The 20,337-nt window shown below is 40.2% G+C and overlaps 1 protein-coding gene across 11 annotated transcripts in view; it reads right to left on the bottom strand.

Annotated features, from left to right (window-relative positions):
- ATG2B (autophagy related 2B) overlaps positions 1-20,337 on the bottom strand; it is a 77,955-nt gene that overhangs the window by 26,284 nt on the left and 31,334 nt on the right. For 6 of the 11 annotated variants that reach the window (XM_065593561.1, XM_005307022.5, XM_042858684.2 and 3 more), the window contains 11 exons: positions 19,856-20,048; positions 19,584-19,726; positions 16,593-16,750; positions 16,145-16,317; positions 15,603-15,753; positions 14,554-14,753; positions 8,768-8,848; positions 6,703-6,809; positions 6,383-6,475; positions 2,769-2,839; positions 393-469 (listed from right to left, as the gene is read on the bottom strand). In XM_065593561.1, coding sequence (XP_065449633.1) covers positions 393-469; positions 2,769-2,839; positions 6,383-6,475; positions 6,703-6,809; positions 8,768-8,848; positions 14,554-14,753; positions 15,603-15,753; positions 16,145-16,317; positions 16,593-16,750; positions 19,584-19,726; positions 19,856-20,048 — 1,447 coding nt within the window. The remainder of the gene's footprint in view (positions 1-392; positions 470-2,768; positions 2,840-6,382; positions 6,476-6,702; positions 6,810-8,767; positions 8,849-14,553; positions 14,754-15,602; positions 15,754-16,144; positions 16,318-16,592; positions 16,751-19,583; positions 19,727-19,855; positions 20,049-20,337) is intronic. The other 5 variants (XM_065593562.1, XM_065593560.1, XM_065593558.1 and 2 more) reach the window with 1 other exon arrangement.

The raw sequence follows: 20,337 nt of genomic DNA on the forward strand, positions 1-20,337 counted from the left end.
AGGAGTACCGCAGAGTCGACGGGGGAGCCTGCCTGCCGCGTGTGGACCGAGGTAAGATCGAACTAAGGTACTTCGAACTTCAGCTACGTTATTCACGTAGCTGAAGTTGCGTACCTTAGTTCGATTTGGGGGGTTAGTGTAGACCAAGCCTTAGTTATCTGATCATTCAATATAAAAGCTTTAGAAACAGAGCAATAATTTATAAATTACTTTGGAACCTGAAATCTCACAATCTGATGATGAGAGAAGGGATGTTTTTAAACTGTTAAGTAGGATTTGATCCTAAATGCAATTTAAGCTTTTCAAAATGCTTTAAAATCAAAATGCAAAATATGTATTTTTATCATTTAGGTTTAACATTATTATTTTATTCTTTTATTTTAAGTACTTACTCTCTCCCCATCAGAACCAGGTTTTACTGCTGTTATGGTCAGTTCCAAGAGTCCCATATCCATAACACGAATATAATCTGAAAGTTATAATGAATATTTTAAACAGTGCCCAACATCAAATGTCATCTTAAATTCTGTTTTATTTTATTTTTTAAATCACCAATTATTAATCTCTGTTAAGAAGCATAATGAACTAAATTTTGTTGATTTTAGTCTTGTCAACACACTTTATACTTCTATGTTACCTTACATCAGAGGAGCTCTCTGGGCTCAATCCTCAGCTGTTTCTAGTTTAAACATGGTGCAGCTGAGAGAGGAGGAGAATGGTGGCTTTAAGCCACCTTTCCATTTCCCCAGTTCTTGGCCAGATGGGGCCAAAACAAGGATTACTCTGCCAGCTAAGAATCAAGTAGAATACTGCACACCCTGCCCGATCCTGGCCCCCGCCCGTGCGTTATGGAGTAGGGTGCCAACAGGTGGCACAAAACAGTGAACGGATAGATCCTTCTTGAAGCTGAATCGGCCTATCAGTTCTAGTTGATGTTTATTACAAAAATTAAAAAAAAAAAAAAAAAAAAGGGGTGAAAATCAGCCGAAAATTTTAACTTCAGTTTTCTGGGTAAATATCAGCATTAATATTGGGGGATGGGAGGACAGAAGAAAAGCAACAAATAGAGAAAAGTAAGAATATTTCTGACCTGGATCCCTGCTCCAGAAGGAGAGATGGTGGCTCAGTAACTTGGGTAGCTCAGGTTACTGAGCTGCCACATCTCCTTCCAGAATGGGCCCAAAGTGGAAGAGGTGAAGGAGAGAAGGACACCATCTGCTCACACCTCTTCTGCTTCTGGGCCTGCTCTGAAAGGAGAGACGGTATCACAGTTAACAGGGACGCCCATGTTACCAAGTCACCATCTCTCCCTCTGGAGCAGGAAGCCAGGTCTGGAGGGACAAGAGGGCGTCTCCTTTGTTCTGCCCAGGTTACTCAGCTGCCATCTCTCTTTCTGGAGTGGGAAGCTGGGTCTGGGGAATTCTGGCACTTCTTTTTTTAGGGCTCTAACACTGATGTATACATACGCATGTTCATGCACACGTGTATCTTCCACTACATTGCCTTACTTTAACAGAGAGTTTCACATTTATGCTTAGATGTACATAGTGTTGTAGCTATGTTGGTCTTAGGATATTTGAGAGACAAGGTGGAGGGGTAATATTTTTTATTGAACCAACTTCTGTTGGTGAGAGAGACAAGCTTTCAAGTTACACAGAGCTCTTCTTTCAGCCGGGGAAAGTACTAAGAGTGTCACAGCTAAATGCAAGATTGAACAGATAATTTAGCAGAAGTAGTTAGCATATATTGTAAGAGACCATTCAAGGTGCAGTGGCCAGTTAACACCCGTGTAGTCATTAGACAAAAAAGGGGTTACTGGGTTATAGTTTGCTGTAATAAGCCATAAATCCAGAGTCTTGATTAAGACCATGACTTTTAGTGTCTAGCAAAGTTATGAATTTAAGCTGCCAGGCTTGACTTTTGAATATGTTGTGCAGGATGAGGACTGATCGATCAGATAGAAAGTGATCACTTTGAGAAAAAAATTTCACCCACAGGTGATAGGGTATTTCTGTCTTTTATCATTTTCCTGTGTAAGTTCATTTGAGATTGTAGTGATTGTCTAGTTTCACCCATATAATTGTTACTGGGGCATTTAGTGCACTGGATGAGGTATACCACGCATAGAAGTCATGGATCTTGAATGGTATGTTGTGGGGGGATGCTGATCATTGTAGCAATGGAGATATGTCTGTAGGTTTTGCATGTGTACTTGTAGGGTCTGGTGCCTCTGAGTTGGTGTCCCCTTGTCTGTGGAGAGCTTACTTCTGATAATGAGCTTGGAGAGACTGGGGGGCTGTTTGAAGGCCAGAAGAGGGGGTTCCGGAAAGATTTCTTTCAGGATGGGGTCCCCTTTGAGTATGGATTTTACTTGTTTGATGATACCCCATATGGGTTCCAGTGTGGAGTGGTAGGTGACAACTAGGAGTGTGTGGATGGAGGGGGTTTTATTTCTGTATTGAACCAGGTTCCATGGAATGGGCCACCCAAATGCTCCAAGAGAACCTGCTAGAGCCATATAGAAAAGAACTTTTCTATCCTTGTTCTGTGACATGACCCTGCACATACAGTTTAACACTAAACTGGTCACATTTTTCTGCTATACTACATTACACACTCAAGTCTAACTTGTTGCTCACTATAAACCCAGCTCTCTTCTCCAGTAGCCTATTGGACTGTTTTTAATATTTCTGTAGATTTCTTTAAATTCTGAAGGCTATATTTATAAGGTTAGCATATGGTTACCATTGCTTCTAAAACACCCTTACCTCTCTGCAGATTCACTGTAACAGCGTTGCACTTGTCAGACAAATGCAAAGCAGCCTCATCCAAGATTATTCTACAGGAGAAAAATGGGAAACAAAAATGCCTGGTTAAAAACTGTGCATTTCACACTCAAAGTAAATTATATGACATTATGTAAAAAGCCAGAACATATTTAAATCCTAAAGTTTTTACTCTCCACTGTAACAGTTTTTAATAATTATCCTTTCATCTGGCTGTAAGGGCATGGAGAGGATTATTGGTGAATAAAATAATTTAAATTTTTTACTATCAGTTTAACCTTTTGTGGGGTTGTAAATTATCCAGGGCTACATGTAGTCTCCCTAGATCAGAGGTCCCCAAACTGCGGGGCTGGCCCTGTCCCCAGCCTCAGCGGAGCTCTGCTCCTGGCCCTGCGCCAGCCCCCAGCCTTGGCCACTGGCTGTGGCTCCGTTCCCGGCCTGGCGCTGAGGCCAGGGGCAGAGCCGCACCTGGCCACAGGCCCGGCTGCTGGCCCCCACCACAGCCCCACTCCCGCCCCCAGGCTCACCCCCCGCTGCGGCCCCAGCCTCAGCCCCTCTGCCTCTGTCCACGTCAGTCCCGCAACCCAACTCCCTCCCCCACCCCACCCCCGAGCAGGGGTCCTGCTTCCGTCCAGGCACAGACAGGGTAAGGCGGGGGGGGAGGGGGAAGGAGGGACGGGAACAACCCTCAAAAGTTTGGGGACCGCTGCCCTAGATCCTTCTGGGAATAATGAGTAGATTCCTTGGAAGGCAGTACAGCTAGGCTAATCTTTCCTTTATCATATTATGGCAGAGGTTTAAACAACATTTATTTCCAGAATACAGCACTATTACAAGACCATTTAAAAAAGGATACCACAATAGGAACAGGCTTTAAATCCAATAAAAATACTAAAGAACCAATACTTGTTCTAGAGATCTGAAGATGCCATCGTGCTCAGCAGCCCACACACAAACACCTGATTTTACAATATTTTTCCAAGCGTATTTACAGGTATCAAAACAACAATTAGCAGTGGGACAAACAATCCACTCAAGAACAATGGATTTAAGCAAACCCAGGGATTATATCCAGGTAAAGTATACTACATAGTCTGGAATAGATGTAATTCTCCACTCAAGGAGAATATTTTCTCCATAAAAGACAGAAAAAATGGTTACTAACCTTTCTGTAACTGTTGTTCTTTGAGATGTGTTGCTCATGTCTGTTCCATGTTGGGTGGAGTGCACACGCTGAGTGCACAGTTGATGGAAATTTTTTCCTCAGTGGTATCTGTTGGGCAGGCTCTAGTACCCTCTGGTGCTGCACATGCATGTGCCAGTATAAAGGGCCTGGCCAGCTCTGCACCTTCTCAGTTCCTTCTTACTGGCTAACTCCGAAAGAGGGGGAGGAGGGTGGGTTGTGGAACAGATATGAGCAACACATCTCGAAGAAAAACACTCACAGAAAGATTAGTAACCGCTTTTTCTTCAAGTGCTTGCTCGTGTCCATTCCACGTTAGGTGACTCCCAAGCAGTACCGTAAGAGGTCGGCTCAGAGCTTGTGGATATGAAGATTGCAACACTGCTCTACCAAACCCAGAATCATCTCTAGCCTGCTGGGTGATGGCGTAGTGGGAAGAAAAAATATGCACCAACGACCAGGTCGCCGCTCTGCAAATACCTGGATTGGTACCTGGGCCAGAAACGCCGCTGACGAAGTTTGAGCTCTTGTCGAGTGGACAGTGCAGATGGCAGGAGATGGCGCACCCACCTGCTCATAGCACAAGCGAATGCAGGAAGTGATCCAGGATGAAATTCTTTGGGCCAAAACTGGCAGACCTTTCATTCTGTCTGCTATTGCCACAAAGAACCGCATGGATGTACGGAACGGTTTGGTCTTTTCTATATAGAAGGCCAGGGCATGCCTAACGTCCAATGTTTGGAGACACTGCTTCTCCCTATTCTTGTACGGTTTCGGAAAGAATACTGGCAGAAAGATAGCCTGATTACTGTGAAACTGCAATACCTTCAGAAGGAAAGCATGGTAAAGTTGAACCTTGTCCTTAAAAAACACTATATACAGGGGTTCTGACTAAGGGCCCTGATCTCTGAGACCCTCCTGACCACGGTAATCGCTACCAGGAAGGCGACCTTCCAGGAGAGGTACGACAAGGAGAATGATGCCAATAGCTCAAAGGGAGGGCCTGTGAATCTTGACAGGACCAGGTTTAGGTCCCATGGGGGAAATGGGTTCACGAATCTGCAGGTATAGTCTCTCTAAGCCCCTGAGGAAGAGAATGGACATTTGGTGAGGAAAAAAACAACCTACCATCCACCGGAGGTTGGAAGACTAAGATGGCCGCTAGATGTACCTTAACTGATGAGATGAGTAGGCCCTGATGTTTCAGATGAAGCAGATACTCCAGCACAAACTGGAGAGGTGACCTAGAAGGTGAGATGCCTCACTGGGACGACCACACGGAGAAATACTTCCACTTGGCGAGGTAAGTCACTCTAGTAGATGGTTTTCTACTACCTAGTAGATTTGCTCCAAACAGGCCAGCTCTGCTGGGTTTAACCATAGAGCTTCCAAGTGGAGGGCCTTGAGGTTCAGGTAGAGCAATCAGACATTATCATGCAAGATCAGGTCTGAAGGGGAGGAAGCGGCATTGGGGTCACTACTGACAGGTCCAATAACATTTTGAACCAGTGCTGGCATGGCCGTGCTAGGGCCACAAGAATAACCTTTTCTGTCGTGCTTGACTTTGAGTAAGACTGTGCATGAGAGGAATAGGGGGAAAACGTATACAACAGGTGCTTTGTCCAGGGGAGCAGGTATCTGTGAGCAAGCCCGGGCTGCGCCTGCATAGAGATCAAAACTACTGACATTTCCTGTTTTGCCTGGTTACAAACAGGTCTCTGAGGGGAGTCACCTGCTGCCGTAAAATGGTCCTGACTATATGGGGACGAAGGGACCACTCATGGTGAGAGGAGAAAGATCTGCTGAGGTGATCTGCCAGATTTTTCTGAGCTCCTGGAAGGTGAGATTGAGTGCTTTACGCAGAATTCCCATAAGCAAATGGCCTCTTGACACAGGGGGAAGAACATGCCCCTCCCTGCTTGTTGATGTAAAACATGGCTGCCATGTTGTCCGTAAGGACTTGCATAACCTTGCCTGCAATCTGGGATAAAAATATGCTAGGTGGACTCCACTGAGCTCTCTGACATTTATATATATATGGCGAGTTCCTCCTGGGACCACAGACCTTGATTCCTGAGGTGCTCAAGGTGAACCCCCCAACCTAGCTTGGATGTATCCAAGATTAGGGATTCTGAGGCATAGGGTTTGACAAAGGGAATCCCAAGCCTACCAACCAGAGGTCCCCTCCACTGATCGAGGAAAGCGAGGACCTGGGCGGGAACTGTAAGCACCAAGTCCAAAGGGCACTAGAGCCAGCCCAATGGATACCATTGAAGGAAAAATCTCCAGCAACTGTGCATGTGGTGTGCCATACCACCTAACATGGAATGGACATGAGCAAGCACTCGAAGAAGAAATAAAGGCTACAATGGTTATGTGAGCTTCCATATTTTATGAACACTCTGATTTATACCTGAGAGTAGAAGAGGACTTATCCAGTGCAACGTTACTGGAAATGCTGAAAGTTTCAACAGTAAGTAGAGATCTGGTTGGCAAAAACAAAGGCCTAACAACAAAAAAGGAGAAAAATTTTTAATACATCCTACATATTTAGAAATGCAACAAAGCAATCTTAAAGGTTGATCAAGAGAACTATTTTTAGTTATAAAATTTTCTTCAAAACAAGCCTGGACAAATATGCATTCTGATATGTAAACTGGAGTATTCCTAAAGAGTATCTAACTAAACAGTTATAGTACCATAAGGAGACAAACACACATTCATTTTATTTACCTGTAATCAAGAGCACAACTCCAGAGGTGTATATGAAAAGTTGTAATGGAAGCTGGAGGATTATATCCCAAAACAGGCTCATCAGAAATATTCAAAAAATATAAAATCTACAATCACAAAAATACAATTATGATCTTTCAATATATGCTATTTTAGTAAACAACATGGATTTTTAAAAGAGATATTCCTTAATACATACTATAACAAAATGTTTGAGAGAGAGAAAGTGAAGGGGAGAAACTCAAAATATTAAGGGGGCATTTACTCAGTAGTTGAAAGGAAAGGAGAGTGTTCTATGTAAAAAGGGCAGAACATGTGAGAAGGAAACCCCCAAACTGTTGAGAATTAGACAGTAGAAATGGAAATCTTTTAATCCAACCCAACAACTACAGAAGTTCATGTTAGTTCCTACATAAGGATGTAAGAAATTAAGAACGGCCACACTGGATCAGACTAATGGTCCATCTAGTCTAGTAACCCGTCTTCCAACAGTGGCCAATGCCAGATGCTTCAAAGGTATTCAGCAGAACAAGGCAATAATCAAGTGATCCATCCCCTGTCATTCAGTCCCAGCATCTGGCAGACAGAGGCTTAGGGATACCCAGAGGATGGGGTTGCGTCCCTGACCATCTTAGCTAATAGCCATTCCTCCATGATTTTATGTAATTCTTTTTTGAATCCAGTTATAGTTTTGGCTGTCAACAGCCCCTGGCAATGACTTCCACAAGTTGACTGTGCATACTGTGTAGAAGTACTTCTTTTTGTTTGTTTTAAACCTGCTACCTATTAATTTCATTGGGTGACCACTGGTTCTTGTGTTATGTGAAGGGGTAAATAACACTTCCTTATTCACTTTCTCCACATCATTCATGATTTTATAGATCTCTACCATATCCCCATTTAGTAATCTACGTTATTCCCTAAAGTCTATTCCCCGCCCTCCCCCCCCCCCCCGGTAATTTGGTCTGAACCACCACTCCCAAGTTTTTACTATGGGAAATTTTCTCTCTTATCTAATCTTGTCCATCTTTAGTTGAAAGGTCAACATTTCCTGTAATACTATTTGAGTTTACTCCTCTACATTTATTCCTTTCAAGTATTTGTTCTCTCCCTTAATTTAAGCTACAAAAGTTACGTTTCTTCAAACCTCCCTCATTCCATCATTTTCTTTGCAGCTCTTGCCCCCTAGTTTATTGCTATCCTTTTTATAAAAAGGTTCTACCCAAAGGTGTTCCAGATAAGGCTCCCACCTCAGTTCTGTATACTCAGGAATTTTCTCTCTAGTCATGTGTGCTATATCCTGAATCTCTATATTCACACATCTCAATATAGCCTTTTATTCTACAGCAGTCTGGAATTACAGGCTTATATTTAATCAGTCATTCACTCTTCTTCCAAAGTTTTTTATTCCAACTACTACTATTCAAGCTAGTTGTGGGAAAGAGATAGGAGAGAAGTGATTTAAGAAATTAAATGAGCAGATGGAAATGAAGACAGTTATAGGGTTGCAGATCGGAAGTGGAGAGAGTCCCTTAATAGCCTTTTTTTTCAGTTGAGAATTATTTATATTATAGGATTCAGAGATGGACATGAAAGTGGTGAACATAATCAAGCATTGGTGTGTTGAGATCTTTCGGCTAATAGCAGTTTGAGGTTAACATTCTGGATTTCCTGAAGTTGAAAGGGTAGGATTCAGAATGATCATAGTAGGGGGAATTCATAGATTCATAGAGTCTAGGACTGGAAGGGACCTTGAGAGGTCATTGAGTCCAGTCCCCTGCCCTCATGGCAGGACCAAATAATTGTTGCAAATGAGATGGGAAATAATGACACAGATAAGGATTTCACAACAAGATCAAACTCTAGCAATGCTCTGGAGGCAAGAGGGGAAAGAATGTCAAAAGGACAGCAATAACGCTTCTGAGAACACAGTAAGATAGTGATATTGAGTCAAACACAAAGCCAAAGGACAAAAATTTTTCATGAAGGATCAGTTCAATCTTTAAAACAATCAGTAGTAAAACTGAAATTAAGCATGAAATCAAGAAAATTACATTAACCTGACCTGTTCATGCCAACTTAGACCTGAAGGCAATACTCTGTGCTGGAGAGTGGCTCCTCTCAGCCCAACAGCAACTAGAAATTCCTGCATAGAAAAGTTATGCAAATTAGTGTACATTAAATCAGTGTATATGTTTTGAGATTTGGAACTCTGAACTGTGGGTTTTATCTTGTTCCTACTTAAGTCAACAGCAGGACTCCCACCATCTTCAAGGGGGATGTGATTGGGTCCTAAGTCTGAATTCAGAAAGATACTATTTCAAGAAGATAAACACTATGCATCAATAGTTATGTCATTGAAATCATGGTTAACACAGTCTAACTCTTTTTGTAAAATAATATTTTATGAATATCAAACCACTATCTTTCAGGGGTGCTGTTCTAAACAGTAATGTGAAGACTAAAATAGGCCAAGAAGCTACAGTGTAATGAAAAACAAAACACACAATATTATTTAAAAGGAATAGATTTTTCTAATATAACCGCCTATCTGTAAGTACACACAGCATCTTTTGCCCTGAAGTATCCCAAGGCACTTTACAGATTATATTCACGGGGATCACTCAAAAACAATTGACATGCAACCACATCTAGGGTGGAATCTGCAGCCATTCTAAGAGGAGAAGCCACAAAGTGACTGACTTTTTTTTTTTTTTTTAAATAATGTTCTGCAGTCCTTCCTCTTCTGCTTTGATTGTAGAGTCTTTCTGTCTTTTGCTTCAAAAAAGAACTCCCTTGTGCACTGCTTCATCAAAGAGCTTGTTCTCAAAATACTTAGAGACAATTAAGTGTTCAGTTTGGCTTTCTATTCTACAATCCACAAACATCATCTAGCTATAGTACTGCATCCTATGGTCTATGCCACAAATCTTTAAAAGTCCAAAGATGCATATGACACAAAAGTTACAGACAGTGAGACCTTATGAAGGATTAATTTTACATCTCTTAGCTGGGTCTGAAAAAATAAAATAACCTATCCAGGCCCAGATACAATATGGCTGCTATTACCATTAGAGAGGGATATGCTGCCTCATTTTAAACCATACAGCAATTTCTACCCCACACTCCATGGGCTCCTTGGACAACAGGTCTACTTTTGAAGAAATCATCATTTCAATAACTAAACAGGCAACAGCCAAATCACAGGCTGATTTTAACTTAGGCATCAGGTAGAACATTTTTGATTATCTCTACAATTCTCTTATTTGCTCCCACCCTGACTTAACCACATTTCCTATAACTGGATGGAAAGAATTCAGACTTTTTTCTTAGAGGCTGATGGAAAGTACTCGCTGTTGTCTCACTTTCCATTTCATCGGCCACTTACTTCAGAAGTCTCTGAATTGCCCTAGGGCAACAGAGCATGAGCTCACACTGGTACAGAGGAAAGAGCTTTTCCTGGTTTCTTCCTCTCCAGGGCTGGAGGCTCAGACTCCTCTACAGATAAGATGATCTGAGGGTACTAGATTTTCCCTTTTTTATGAGTGACACAACTTTTCCTCCTTCAGAGAGAGATTAGTCTTATACAAGCTTTTTGCTAATTGCCATTTATTCTTAGATTTTGCTGATTCACTGTGGCCTGAGAACTGAAGTCAAGTCTGATCTGAATTTTCCCTTTTCCTCCTTTCTTGTGCTTAATGTTGAACTGGGGGGGGGGGGGGGGGGCATAGTGCTCATCGAGCCTGACAACAAGGGGTCACTCCCTACTCTGTGTTAAGATAACCGATTCTTTTTAAATAAGGGAAAGATCCAAATACTTCAACTTCAGTAAAGTATTTGACATGGTATTACAGGGGAAATTATCCGTCAAATTACAGAAGATGGAGATTAGTACAAGAATTCTAAGGTGGGGTGAGGAACCGGCAATGGGTTGTGCTGAAAGGTGAATTCTTCAACTAGAGGGAGTTTACTAATGGAGTTCCTCAATGAACACTTGGGACCAATCTTATTCAATATTTTTATTAATGGTGATACATAAAATAATAGTATGCTAGTGAAATTTTTTAATACAAAAGTTGGGAGGCATCATCATTACAGAGAAGGATTAGAATATTATACAGGAAAATCTGGACGACCTTGAAGACTGAAAGGAACAGATATGAGTTGAAATTCAATAGTACAACGTTCAAGGCCATGTACCTAGAGCCTAATAATAAGAATTTCAGCTATAAATTGGGGGTTTAACAGTTGGAAGTGGTAGAGGAAGAGAGTTGGTTGATCACAGGATGACTTAATGTGGTGTGGCTATGAAAAAAACAAATACTATCCTAAGACTTATCAGGAGAGGCATTTCCAGTAGAAATAAAGTATTAATGCCATTTTATAAGGCACTGGTAAGATCTCATTTGGAATACGGTGTACAATTTTGGCTACCCATGTTCAAGAAAGATTAATTCAATTTACAACAGGTGCAGAGAAGAGCTACTATGATGATCAGAGGAATGGAACACCTATCTTACGAGAGGGGACAAAAGGGGCTTGGCTTGTTTAGCCTAGCAAAATGAAGGCTGAAAAGGGATATGATTGTTTTCTATAAATACATTGGAGAAGGGGTGGGGCAGTAAACACCAGGGAGTGTGAAGAGCTATTTAAACTAAAGGACAATCTTGGCACAAGAAGAAATGGGTATAAACTGGTTATGAACAAATTCAGGCTGGAAATTAGAAGAGGGTTTCTAACAATCAGAATGAGGTTCTGGAACAGCCTCCAAATAGGAGTTGTGGGGGCAAACAGTTAATGTAGTTTTCAGAGACAGCTGTACAAATTTATGAATGGGACTATATGACAAGGTTGCTTGTGATGGGCGGGCGGGGGAGCTTTATGTCTTATGTTCCTAAAATCTCATGCCTCAGGGTTTCAGGTGGTTGCCTGAAGTGGGTCTGGATGGGATTCTCTTTTTCCACCAACATATTCTGTGTTTGTGCTCTGAGGGGGCACTAAGCATTCTTGTTCTCTGTCTCAGAAGCCTAGCTGGCTGGCTCTTGCTCAGAGTCTAACTGACTGCCATATGTGGGGTTGGGAAGGAATTTTCACTCCATGTCAGATTGGCAGTGACCTTGGAGGGTTTTCTCTTTCCACTGCAGTGTAGAGTGTGGGTCACTTAATGGGATCATCTGGGTAATCAACTCACTGCTATCATAGAGTCCTTGGACATTGGTGCATCTTGGTCCTACTTATTGTCTTCCTGTGGCACATAATAGTTTAGTCTCCTGAGAGCTGTAATACTTTGGTCTAATTTTGGTTTTTAGTTTTAGCGTGCGGGTACTGGGTGGTGTTGGTGGCTTGTGATATACGGAAGGTCAGTGCGACTGGCTGTACCTCATGTTTACTATTTTTACAAGACTATAATAAATTTTGTACAGAGTATGCCTTGTGAGGTATAATTTGAAAACTCATAATATACTGAACATTACTGTCCTGGTAAAATATGTGTATTAACATTGTATGTAAAGTTAGAAGATTCTACTGAATAACATAACTGTAACATGTTCCAAGTTTAAGAGAAGAAAGCCAAAACCAGTTTTTCAAAGACAAAAGATACCTGGCTAGGGCTCCAGTGTATCAGCATAACCAGATGAACTATATTATAGATCATCACCTAGTTAAATGGCCATTCTTCAGCAGGAGGAAGAGTGTAAGCAAGAATTTTGCATATTGATAATAGAACTGGGGGTTCCAGTGTAAACAGAGTGGCTGTTGCCTGAACCTGAGCTGGAGATAATCCTCAAAGAGGGGAGAATAGTATAAGAATGGAGGACACACACAACACAAATTACCTCTCGCCCTTCATCTATACTCACGACAGCTACAACATTTGAAAGACAAAGGAAGCATCATTGAACTGGGGGAGGGGAAGGTCCTGGCTGAAGCAATCCAGCCAGACTGCTGTAAGCCTTTGGTGAAAAAGAACCTTTTTGCTTTTAAGTTCACTTAGCGTGTTAAGTTAGGTATTAGTCTGCGTCTTATCTTTTTATTTTCTTTGTAACCAATTCTGACTACTATGCCTTATTACTTGTAATCGCTTAAAATCTTCCTGCAGTTAATAAACTTGCTTTATTGTTTTATCTAAACCAGTGTGTGTTTGGATTGAAGAGTTAACAGAGACTGTGCATATCATTTTCCATTGATGAAATGACAGATTTTATAGAAACTTGCATTGTCCAGTGGATGCTGGGCAGTACAAGACATACATTTCTGGAGAAAGGTTTGGGACTGGGAATTTGCTGCTGTCACCCTGTATGTAATTCATGAGTGGCTGGCCAGATCATTTATGTAATATAGCTGTGAGTGATTTTGCATGCTAGAAGCTGTGTGTGAACTGGCTAGGAGTGGTGGTTCTCACAGCAAAGAGTGAGAAAGGCACTCCAGGCTGGAATATTGAGAAGTCACAGCTGTCCAGCAGTCCAGATTGTACCCTGTGGAATGTCACAATCAGATTAGTTGAGCTTGTGGTCCCTTTTGGCCTTAAACTCTATCTTATGGCTTGCCTTTTCCAAGCAGTGCCCAGTTGCAGCTGGAAGAGGGAGACCCCCATCCCTGTCAGAAGCCACTGTAGCACTTCCAGAAATATGGCTTGGTTGTGGTGGATATCACTAAGGAAAGGCACCTACCCCAGCTGATAAAGATCAATGGTGGCTAGTGGAGATGCCCTGTAGTTAGAGGCAGTGGCTAAAGGGCATTAGGAAGGTGCACAATGATCTGTTGCATCATTCTGGGGTCCATGAAGAATGGGAACTACAGGTCTATTGGTGTCCCTCTGTTGGAGGTTGCCACGGTCCTGGCAAAGCTTGAAGTCATTGAGCTGTTGAGCCCTTGTGATGGTCTGAAGTTGGCTGCCACTGGAGACTCCCTCTTTTTTCCATCCCACCTGTGTGCCACTATAAGGCCTGGTCTACACTGGAGGGTGGGGGGGGGGGGGGGGGAAATCGATCTACGCAACTTCAGCTACGAGAACTGCGTAGCTGAAGTCGACGTATCTTAGATCGACTTGGAATCACTTACTTCGCATCCTCGCGGCACGGGATCGACTCTGCTTCCGCTTCCGCCTCTCACCGTGGTGGAGTTCAGGAGTCGACGGCAGAGCGATTGGGGATCGATTTATCGCGTCTACACTAGACGCGATAAATCGATCCCCGATAGATCGATCACTACCCACCGATCCGATGGGTAGTGTAGACGTAACCTAAGAACTGTTGGATTCCGGGTGGGGGGGGGGGGGGAGCAAAGCAGAGCCAGAGCTCTCATCTTCTACCCATACCAATGAATGCAGGAGCCAAAGCCAAATGAACTCCTACCAATGCAGACAGTGAGACTGGAAGTAGGCAGGCAAAGGGTAAAAGATGCAATATTTCCCTACCAGGCAAAGCTGTCAATGAACTGAACACTAAGCTTATAGCTGAGGTGGGAGAATCGCCTCCACAAATGCATAGCAGAGGTAAAACAGAGCAAAGAATGGGCAAGAGGTTAACTGGCCAAAAAATACAGATTCTTTAGATAAAAGCAATAGTGATCAGCACAAGGAAGCACATGAAGAGTTACGCTGTTATGTTGGTAAATAACAGACATAACCACAAGTAATATTGAAGTAGTTTTAAAGTCTAGTAAAGCATTCAGATTTCAATAGTTATGAAACTAGTAGTTTAAAAATGGACATGGTTCAAAGTTTGTAGTTATTTGTGTTTATCTATGACCTTTAGAAGAAAGTTTGAATTCTTGTAAATGCTTTCATGTAAATTAGGTGTCTGAAATAATCTAGACAATGCACAAAAGCTTAAAGTTGGAAACACAAACCTTTGTGTTGCTCTCCAATTTATTTGACTGGATTTTCACTGCAACAGACAGCATACTTAAACAGTCCACTCCCACACCATCTGAAGAAGTCCTACTGAGACCATCTTCTTCGGAAAAATAAATGGTAGGTTCTAACCAATGTGGACGCGTTGTGGTAGGCAGTCGTATTTCAGATGGAGGGACAACTCCATCCACCACACCTGTATGGAGATTGTAGCTATGGTTATCCGGTGCAGCAGAGATGTTTGTGATTTAGGTAAAACCATTGGAAATCTGTCTACCCTTACCTGGCGATAAGATCATTTTAAATCTCCAGCTAATTACCAGCAATTAAGTTTGCCATACTATTAGCAAAAACAGAAACGAGAGCTCAGACATGAGTGATAGGAAAGCTTCTGCTGTTGTACATCCTCTGTCCCTAGAATTTAGTGATTGGGAGGCTGGTGAAGATCATGAGAGATGGTGCCAGATGTATGTCATCCCCCCAACTTAATAGAAGCCCTCACACTGAAATTCCCTAACCCCATTGCCGCTCATTTGAAGTTATATGAGCAGGAAACCTTAAAACTGACAGGTCCCACTCTCTCCTCCTTGGCTACAATGGAGCTGTCATCCATGAAGACTATTTGGTCCCTTTAAAATATTTTACTGGCTGACTGCAATTTAGCCAGTCAGGAAAGGACCTAAAACCTACATTAGGATTTCAAGGAGTGCACACAGAATTGTACCATTTTGGAATTACATGGAAATTAACAAATGAGAATGACACTTTTTGAAAAAGAGAGAGTTTCTCCAGATTTGAGAGTTTTGCAGGCCAGCAGTTGCAGAGGTCATTTTAAGCTAGACAGATCCTGAAGCAAACCTATTAATTACTGTTATTTATTATTTGTATTACTATAGTGCCTAGGGACCCTAGTCATGGACCAGAACCCCATTATGCTAAATGCTGTACATAGAATAAAATGTCTGTCCCTGCCCCAAAGAGCCTATATTTAATGGTTAATTAATCTTTACTCAAATTTACATCCATTGACATTTTAAGTTCCTACCTTGATGATATAAACTGAGACTGCTAGAATGAAGACAGATGTAATGTTTGTCTTCAAAACCTTCATATTTAGTCACACAGAATAACGAACCACTGTTGAACTCAAACCAGAATTCACCACGCTTGCCTTCCAGAATATTCCCACCATCCTGCTGATGAAAGAATCAAGAAACATATCGCTGCTTGTGGAATTATTGTTGCTTAGGACAGTGTAATATAACGTGCCACTTGCTACCATACAGCTCTCCTCTCCTTGTATTAAAATTTTCCTAACATTAAATATGAAGTAATCAAAAATGTTTAAACATAGAATCACAGTCAGATGAACCCTTAACCATATCATTAAAAAAGTGATGCTCTAATATCTGAAAGACACTCCTATGACTACTTGTGGAGTCATATTTGCTGTTTGTACAACAAAACTGCTAATAAAGCAATAATACAACAGATAGCACCAAGAGCGCCTGTCAGCATAACAAGATACATTATGTCTGTAAGTAAACCTAAGACTCAGCACAATATTTTCCATTCCTGATACCTCACCTTTACATCTGTGAATATTGACACTAATCCATGATTAACGTTTAGAAGAACAGAGAGAGAGCTCTGTGTATTCTTGTTTTGCAATTCAAGCTTTTTCTTCCGGCGTGAACGATAGTTTGGATCAACTGTGGAATAATATTGTAGAGTTTCCTCCTCAGATCCACTCTCATCATCTACAAGAAAACAACAACAAAATAACTTGATGGGACAAATGCAAAAAAGTTATCAAAGAAAATTACAAGTTTTTCACCTTTAACATTCAATTTCACAGCAGTATTTTGTCTAACATTTCTATCCATATCAAAACATTCATTTACACATTTCTTTGTGGGATATATAATCACTTTATTTTATATCTTCAAGTCTTCCCTTTATAAACTTAATAGTCTCAGGCAACTGTATCCATCTTGTACCACTGTTGTTCAAGAGGATTTATAAAATATATTACCATAATGTATTGTAGATTTGAATGGACTAAAGCTGTCTTTACTGAAAGTATTGATCATTTGGCTGGCCACTGAGAGTCCAACACCATATGAAATATTCTCAAATGTTTCTACAGGAGATGGAGCTGTGGGTTCCCACAATAATAAATCATTGCTGATCCTAGAAAGAAAAAAAGAAAAAAACATTGTTGCATTATTAAAAATCTGACTATATTCCCACTTGAATTAAAGCTAATTAATGTGCAACAGTCCTGTAACAGATTTCATACAAAATAGTCTGCAAAAGGATGAGATGAGCTCAAGAGCACAAATCGCAGTAACATATATTAGTGACAAAGAGATGCTAATAATCTGATCTTTAGATTTTTTTACAAAAATCTGATTATTATTAATTACATGTCAGGCATTTGACTGTGCAGCACAAATCCTTTACATACGTTAATTCAATGGATATGCCAAAGATAGTTACTCTGGTTGCCTCATGGATGTTAAAGAAATTCACAGGATGCACATTCTAGATTTCTTTGCTTAAGACAGTCTTTTGGGCAATCTGAGTTAAAATTTTGCTTGAAGTGGAAGTGACTTCCCAAGACTTGTCCTATAAGAGGACTGAAGGGGCATGGAGTGCTTAATTAATGGCTGAGGAGAGAGCAAAGTCAGGCTTCTGAGGGATAGCGGAGGCTAAAAAAAGGACAGGATTTCATATTTTTCAAGGGTAAGGTTAGAGTAATTTAGTGTAAGTACCTGCATATTGATTAGAAATTTAATAAAATTTCGGTTTGTTATTTCACTATGTACTTAAGTGTCAATTTCTATATCAACTTCTCTATTCTTTCAAGACTGGTTCAATTTTCCTTGACGATTTTTGTATGTTTTTATATTGTACATTACTGATGCTAAGATTGTAAATAGTGATATTTTTTTCTCTGCCTTATTGAATCTGCTTTAATTAAAACTAGGGCTGTCAAGCCATTAAAAAAATTAATTGTGATTAATCGCACTGTTCAATAATAATAGTATACCATTTATTTAAATATTTTTGGATGTTTTCTACATTTTCAAATATATTGATTTCAATTACAACACGGAATAACAAAGTGTACATTGCTCACTTTATATTTATTTTTTATTACAATTATTTGCACTGGGAAAAAAATAAATAGTATTTTTCAATTCACCTAATACAATTGTACTGCAATCTCTTTATTATGAAAATTGAACTTACAAATGTAGAATTATATTAAAAAAAAAACCCTGCATTCAAAAATAAACCCATGTAAAACTTTAGAGCCTGCAAGTCCACTCAGTCCTACTTCTTGTTCAGCCAATTGCTCAGACAAACAAGTTTGTTTACATTTGCAGGAGATAATGCTGCCTGCTTCTTGTTTACTATGTCACCTGAAAGTGAGAACAAGCATTCTCCTGGCACTGTTGTAGCCGGCATCGCAAGATATTTACGTGCCAGATGCACTGAAGAATCATATGTCCCTTCATGCTTTAATCACCATTCCAGGGGACATGTGTCCATGCTGATGACGGGTTCTGCTCGATAACAATCCAAAGCAGTGCAGACCAACGCACGTTCATTTTCATTATCTGAGTCAGATGCCACCAACAGAAGGTTGATTTTCTTTTTTTGTTCTGTAGTTTCCACATAGGAGTGTTGCTCTTTTAAGACTTCTGAAAGCATGCGCCACAACTTGTTCCTCTCGGATTTTGGAAGGCACTTCACATTCTTAAACGTTGGATTGAGTGCAATGGCTATCTTTAGAAATCTCACATTGGTATCTTTGCGTTTTGTCAAAAAGTGTTCTTAAAATGAACAACATGTGCTGGGTCATCATCCAAGACTGCTATAACATGAAATATATGGCAGAATGCAGGTAAAACAGAGCAGGGGACACACAATTCTCCCCCCAAGGACTTCAGTCACAAATTTAATTAACACTTTTTTTTAAATGAGCATCATCAGTATGAAAGCATGTCCTCTGGAATGGTGGCCGAAGCATGAAGGGTCATACGAATGTTTAGCATATCTGACACGTAAATACCTTGCAATGCCAGCTACAAAAGTGCCATGCAAACCCCTATTCTCACTTTCTGGTGACGTTGTAAATAAGAAGCGGGCAGCATTATCTCCTGTAAAGGTAAACACACTTGTTTGTCTTAGCAATTAGCTGAATAAGAAGTAGGATTGAGTGGACTTGTAGGCTCTGAAGGTTTGTATTTTACTGTAGTTATGTAACAACAACAAAAATCTACATTTGTAAGTTGCACTTTCATGATAAAGAGATTGCACTACAGTACTTGTATAAAGCGAATTGAAAAATATTATTTCTTTTGTTTATCATTTTTACAGTGCAAATATGTGTAATAAAAAATAATATACACTTTGATTTCAATTACAACACAGAATACAATGTATATAAAAATATAGAAAAACATCCAAAATATTTAATACAGTTCAATGGGTATTCTATTGTTTAACAGTTTGATTAAAACTGCGATTAATCGTGATTTTTTTTATTTAATCGTATAAGTTAACTGCGATTAATCAACAGCCCTATTTAAAACTATATTATACACACACACACATATATACACACATGGAAGGGAAAATCTAATTTAACAATTTTTGAAGCGGAATTTGAAAAGGAATTCAAGTAGATTGTGGCAACTGTAAGATCTTAAAACAAATGTTCATTTGGTGGAAGCAAAAACTTATTTATTTTATTCTCAATAGAAAAGATCTGCCAAACTGTTTTGAGTGGCTGGCTGTTCAAATAGGTTCCTGAGAGGAGACTTCATTGCACTTCTGATAATAACTTAGAATAGCATTTATATAGCACTTCACATTGTTATAGAACTGTACAAATATTACAGGACAAATTAATTACTGCTGTAGCTACTGACTTAGTTGTTCTTATGACCAATGAATACACTGACCAGAAATACAGATCATACTAACCAAGTAAACTAAGGCTTATACTTGCCTATTGTAAAGTTTCTCATAAAAGCTCTTGTTTGGCAGTGTTAAGTGAACTTTTGGTAACATGAGTTCCAATACATAATGAGAATTGCTGATTGCTTTATCCTGAAACTCGGTCATCTCAACTGCATCACCAGGCATCACCATCTGAAAATAAACAAAACATACAATCTCAAATTGTTGAGGGTTATCTGGAACAGAAGCTGCATATAAACCAGAAAGGCAATATTCATTTGTATCTACAATGATTCTGTAAACAGTAAGACTTTGTTTTACCTCTTCGTTTTCAAACATTACCCTACGAGAGGAAAAAGGAGAAGGCTCTGGTCTTCTAAGATCACAGACATCCTTAAGAGAATGAGATCCTCCTTCCTCTTCCTCTTGAAAGTTTCCATCACCCTCTTCTTCTTCAGCTGCAATCCTTTCCAGAATGGAGTGTACAGCCAGTGGGTTTATTTTCAGTACAATCCTGATATTGAAAAAAGCAAGCAAAATAAATTATTAGTGATATATGCTGAGAAATTTTACAGTAGATATCCACTGGAGATGTATATGTGCCTTTTTTATGAGTTAGCCTGTGAAAATGCATTAATACATATAATATGTATAAACTAATACATTAGATGTCCAAATTAATTGTTACATTGCCTACATGTACTATTGTACCTAGAAAGTCATCACATTGTAAACTTTCATCCAAAAAAGTGTGAGAATTCATTACATTGTCTGGCATAAATCAATGAAAAACAGGACATTCA

This window comes from Chrysemys picta, chromosome 4 (genome assembly GCF_011386835.1).
Source record: "Chrysemys picta bellii isolate R12L10 chromosome 4, ASM1138683v2, whole genome shotgun sequence".
NCBI classification, from domain to species: Eukaryota; Metazoa; Chordata; order Testudines; family Emydidae; genus Chrysemys; species Chrysemys picta.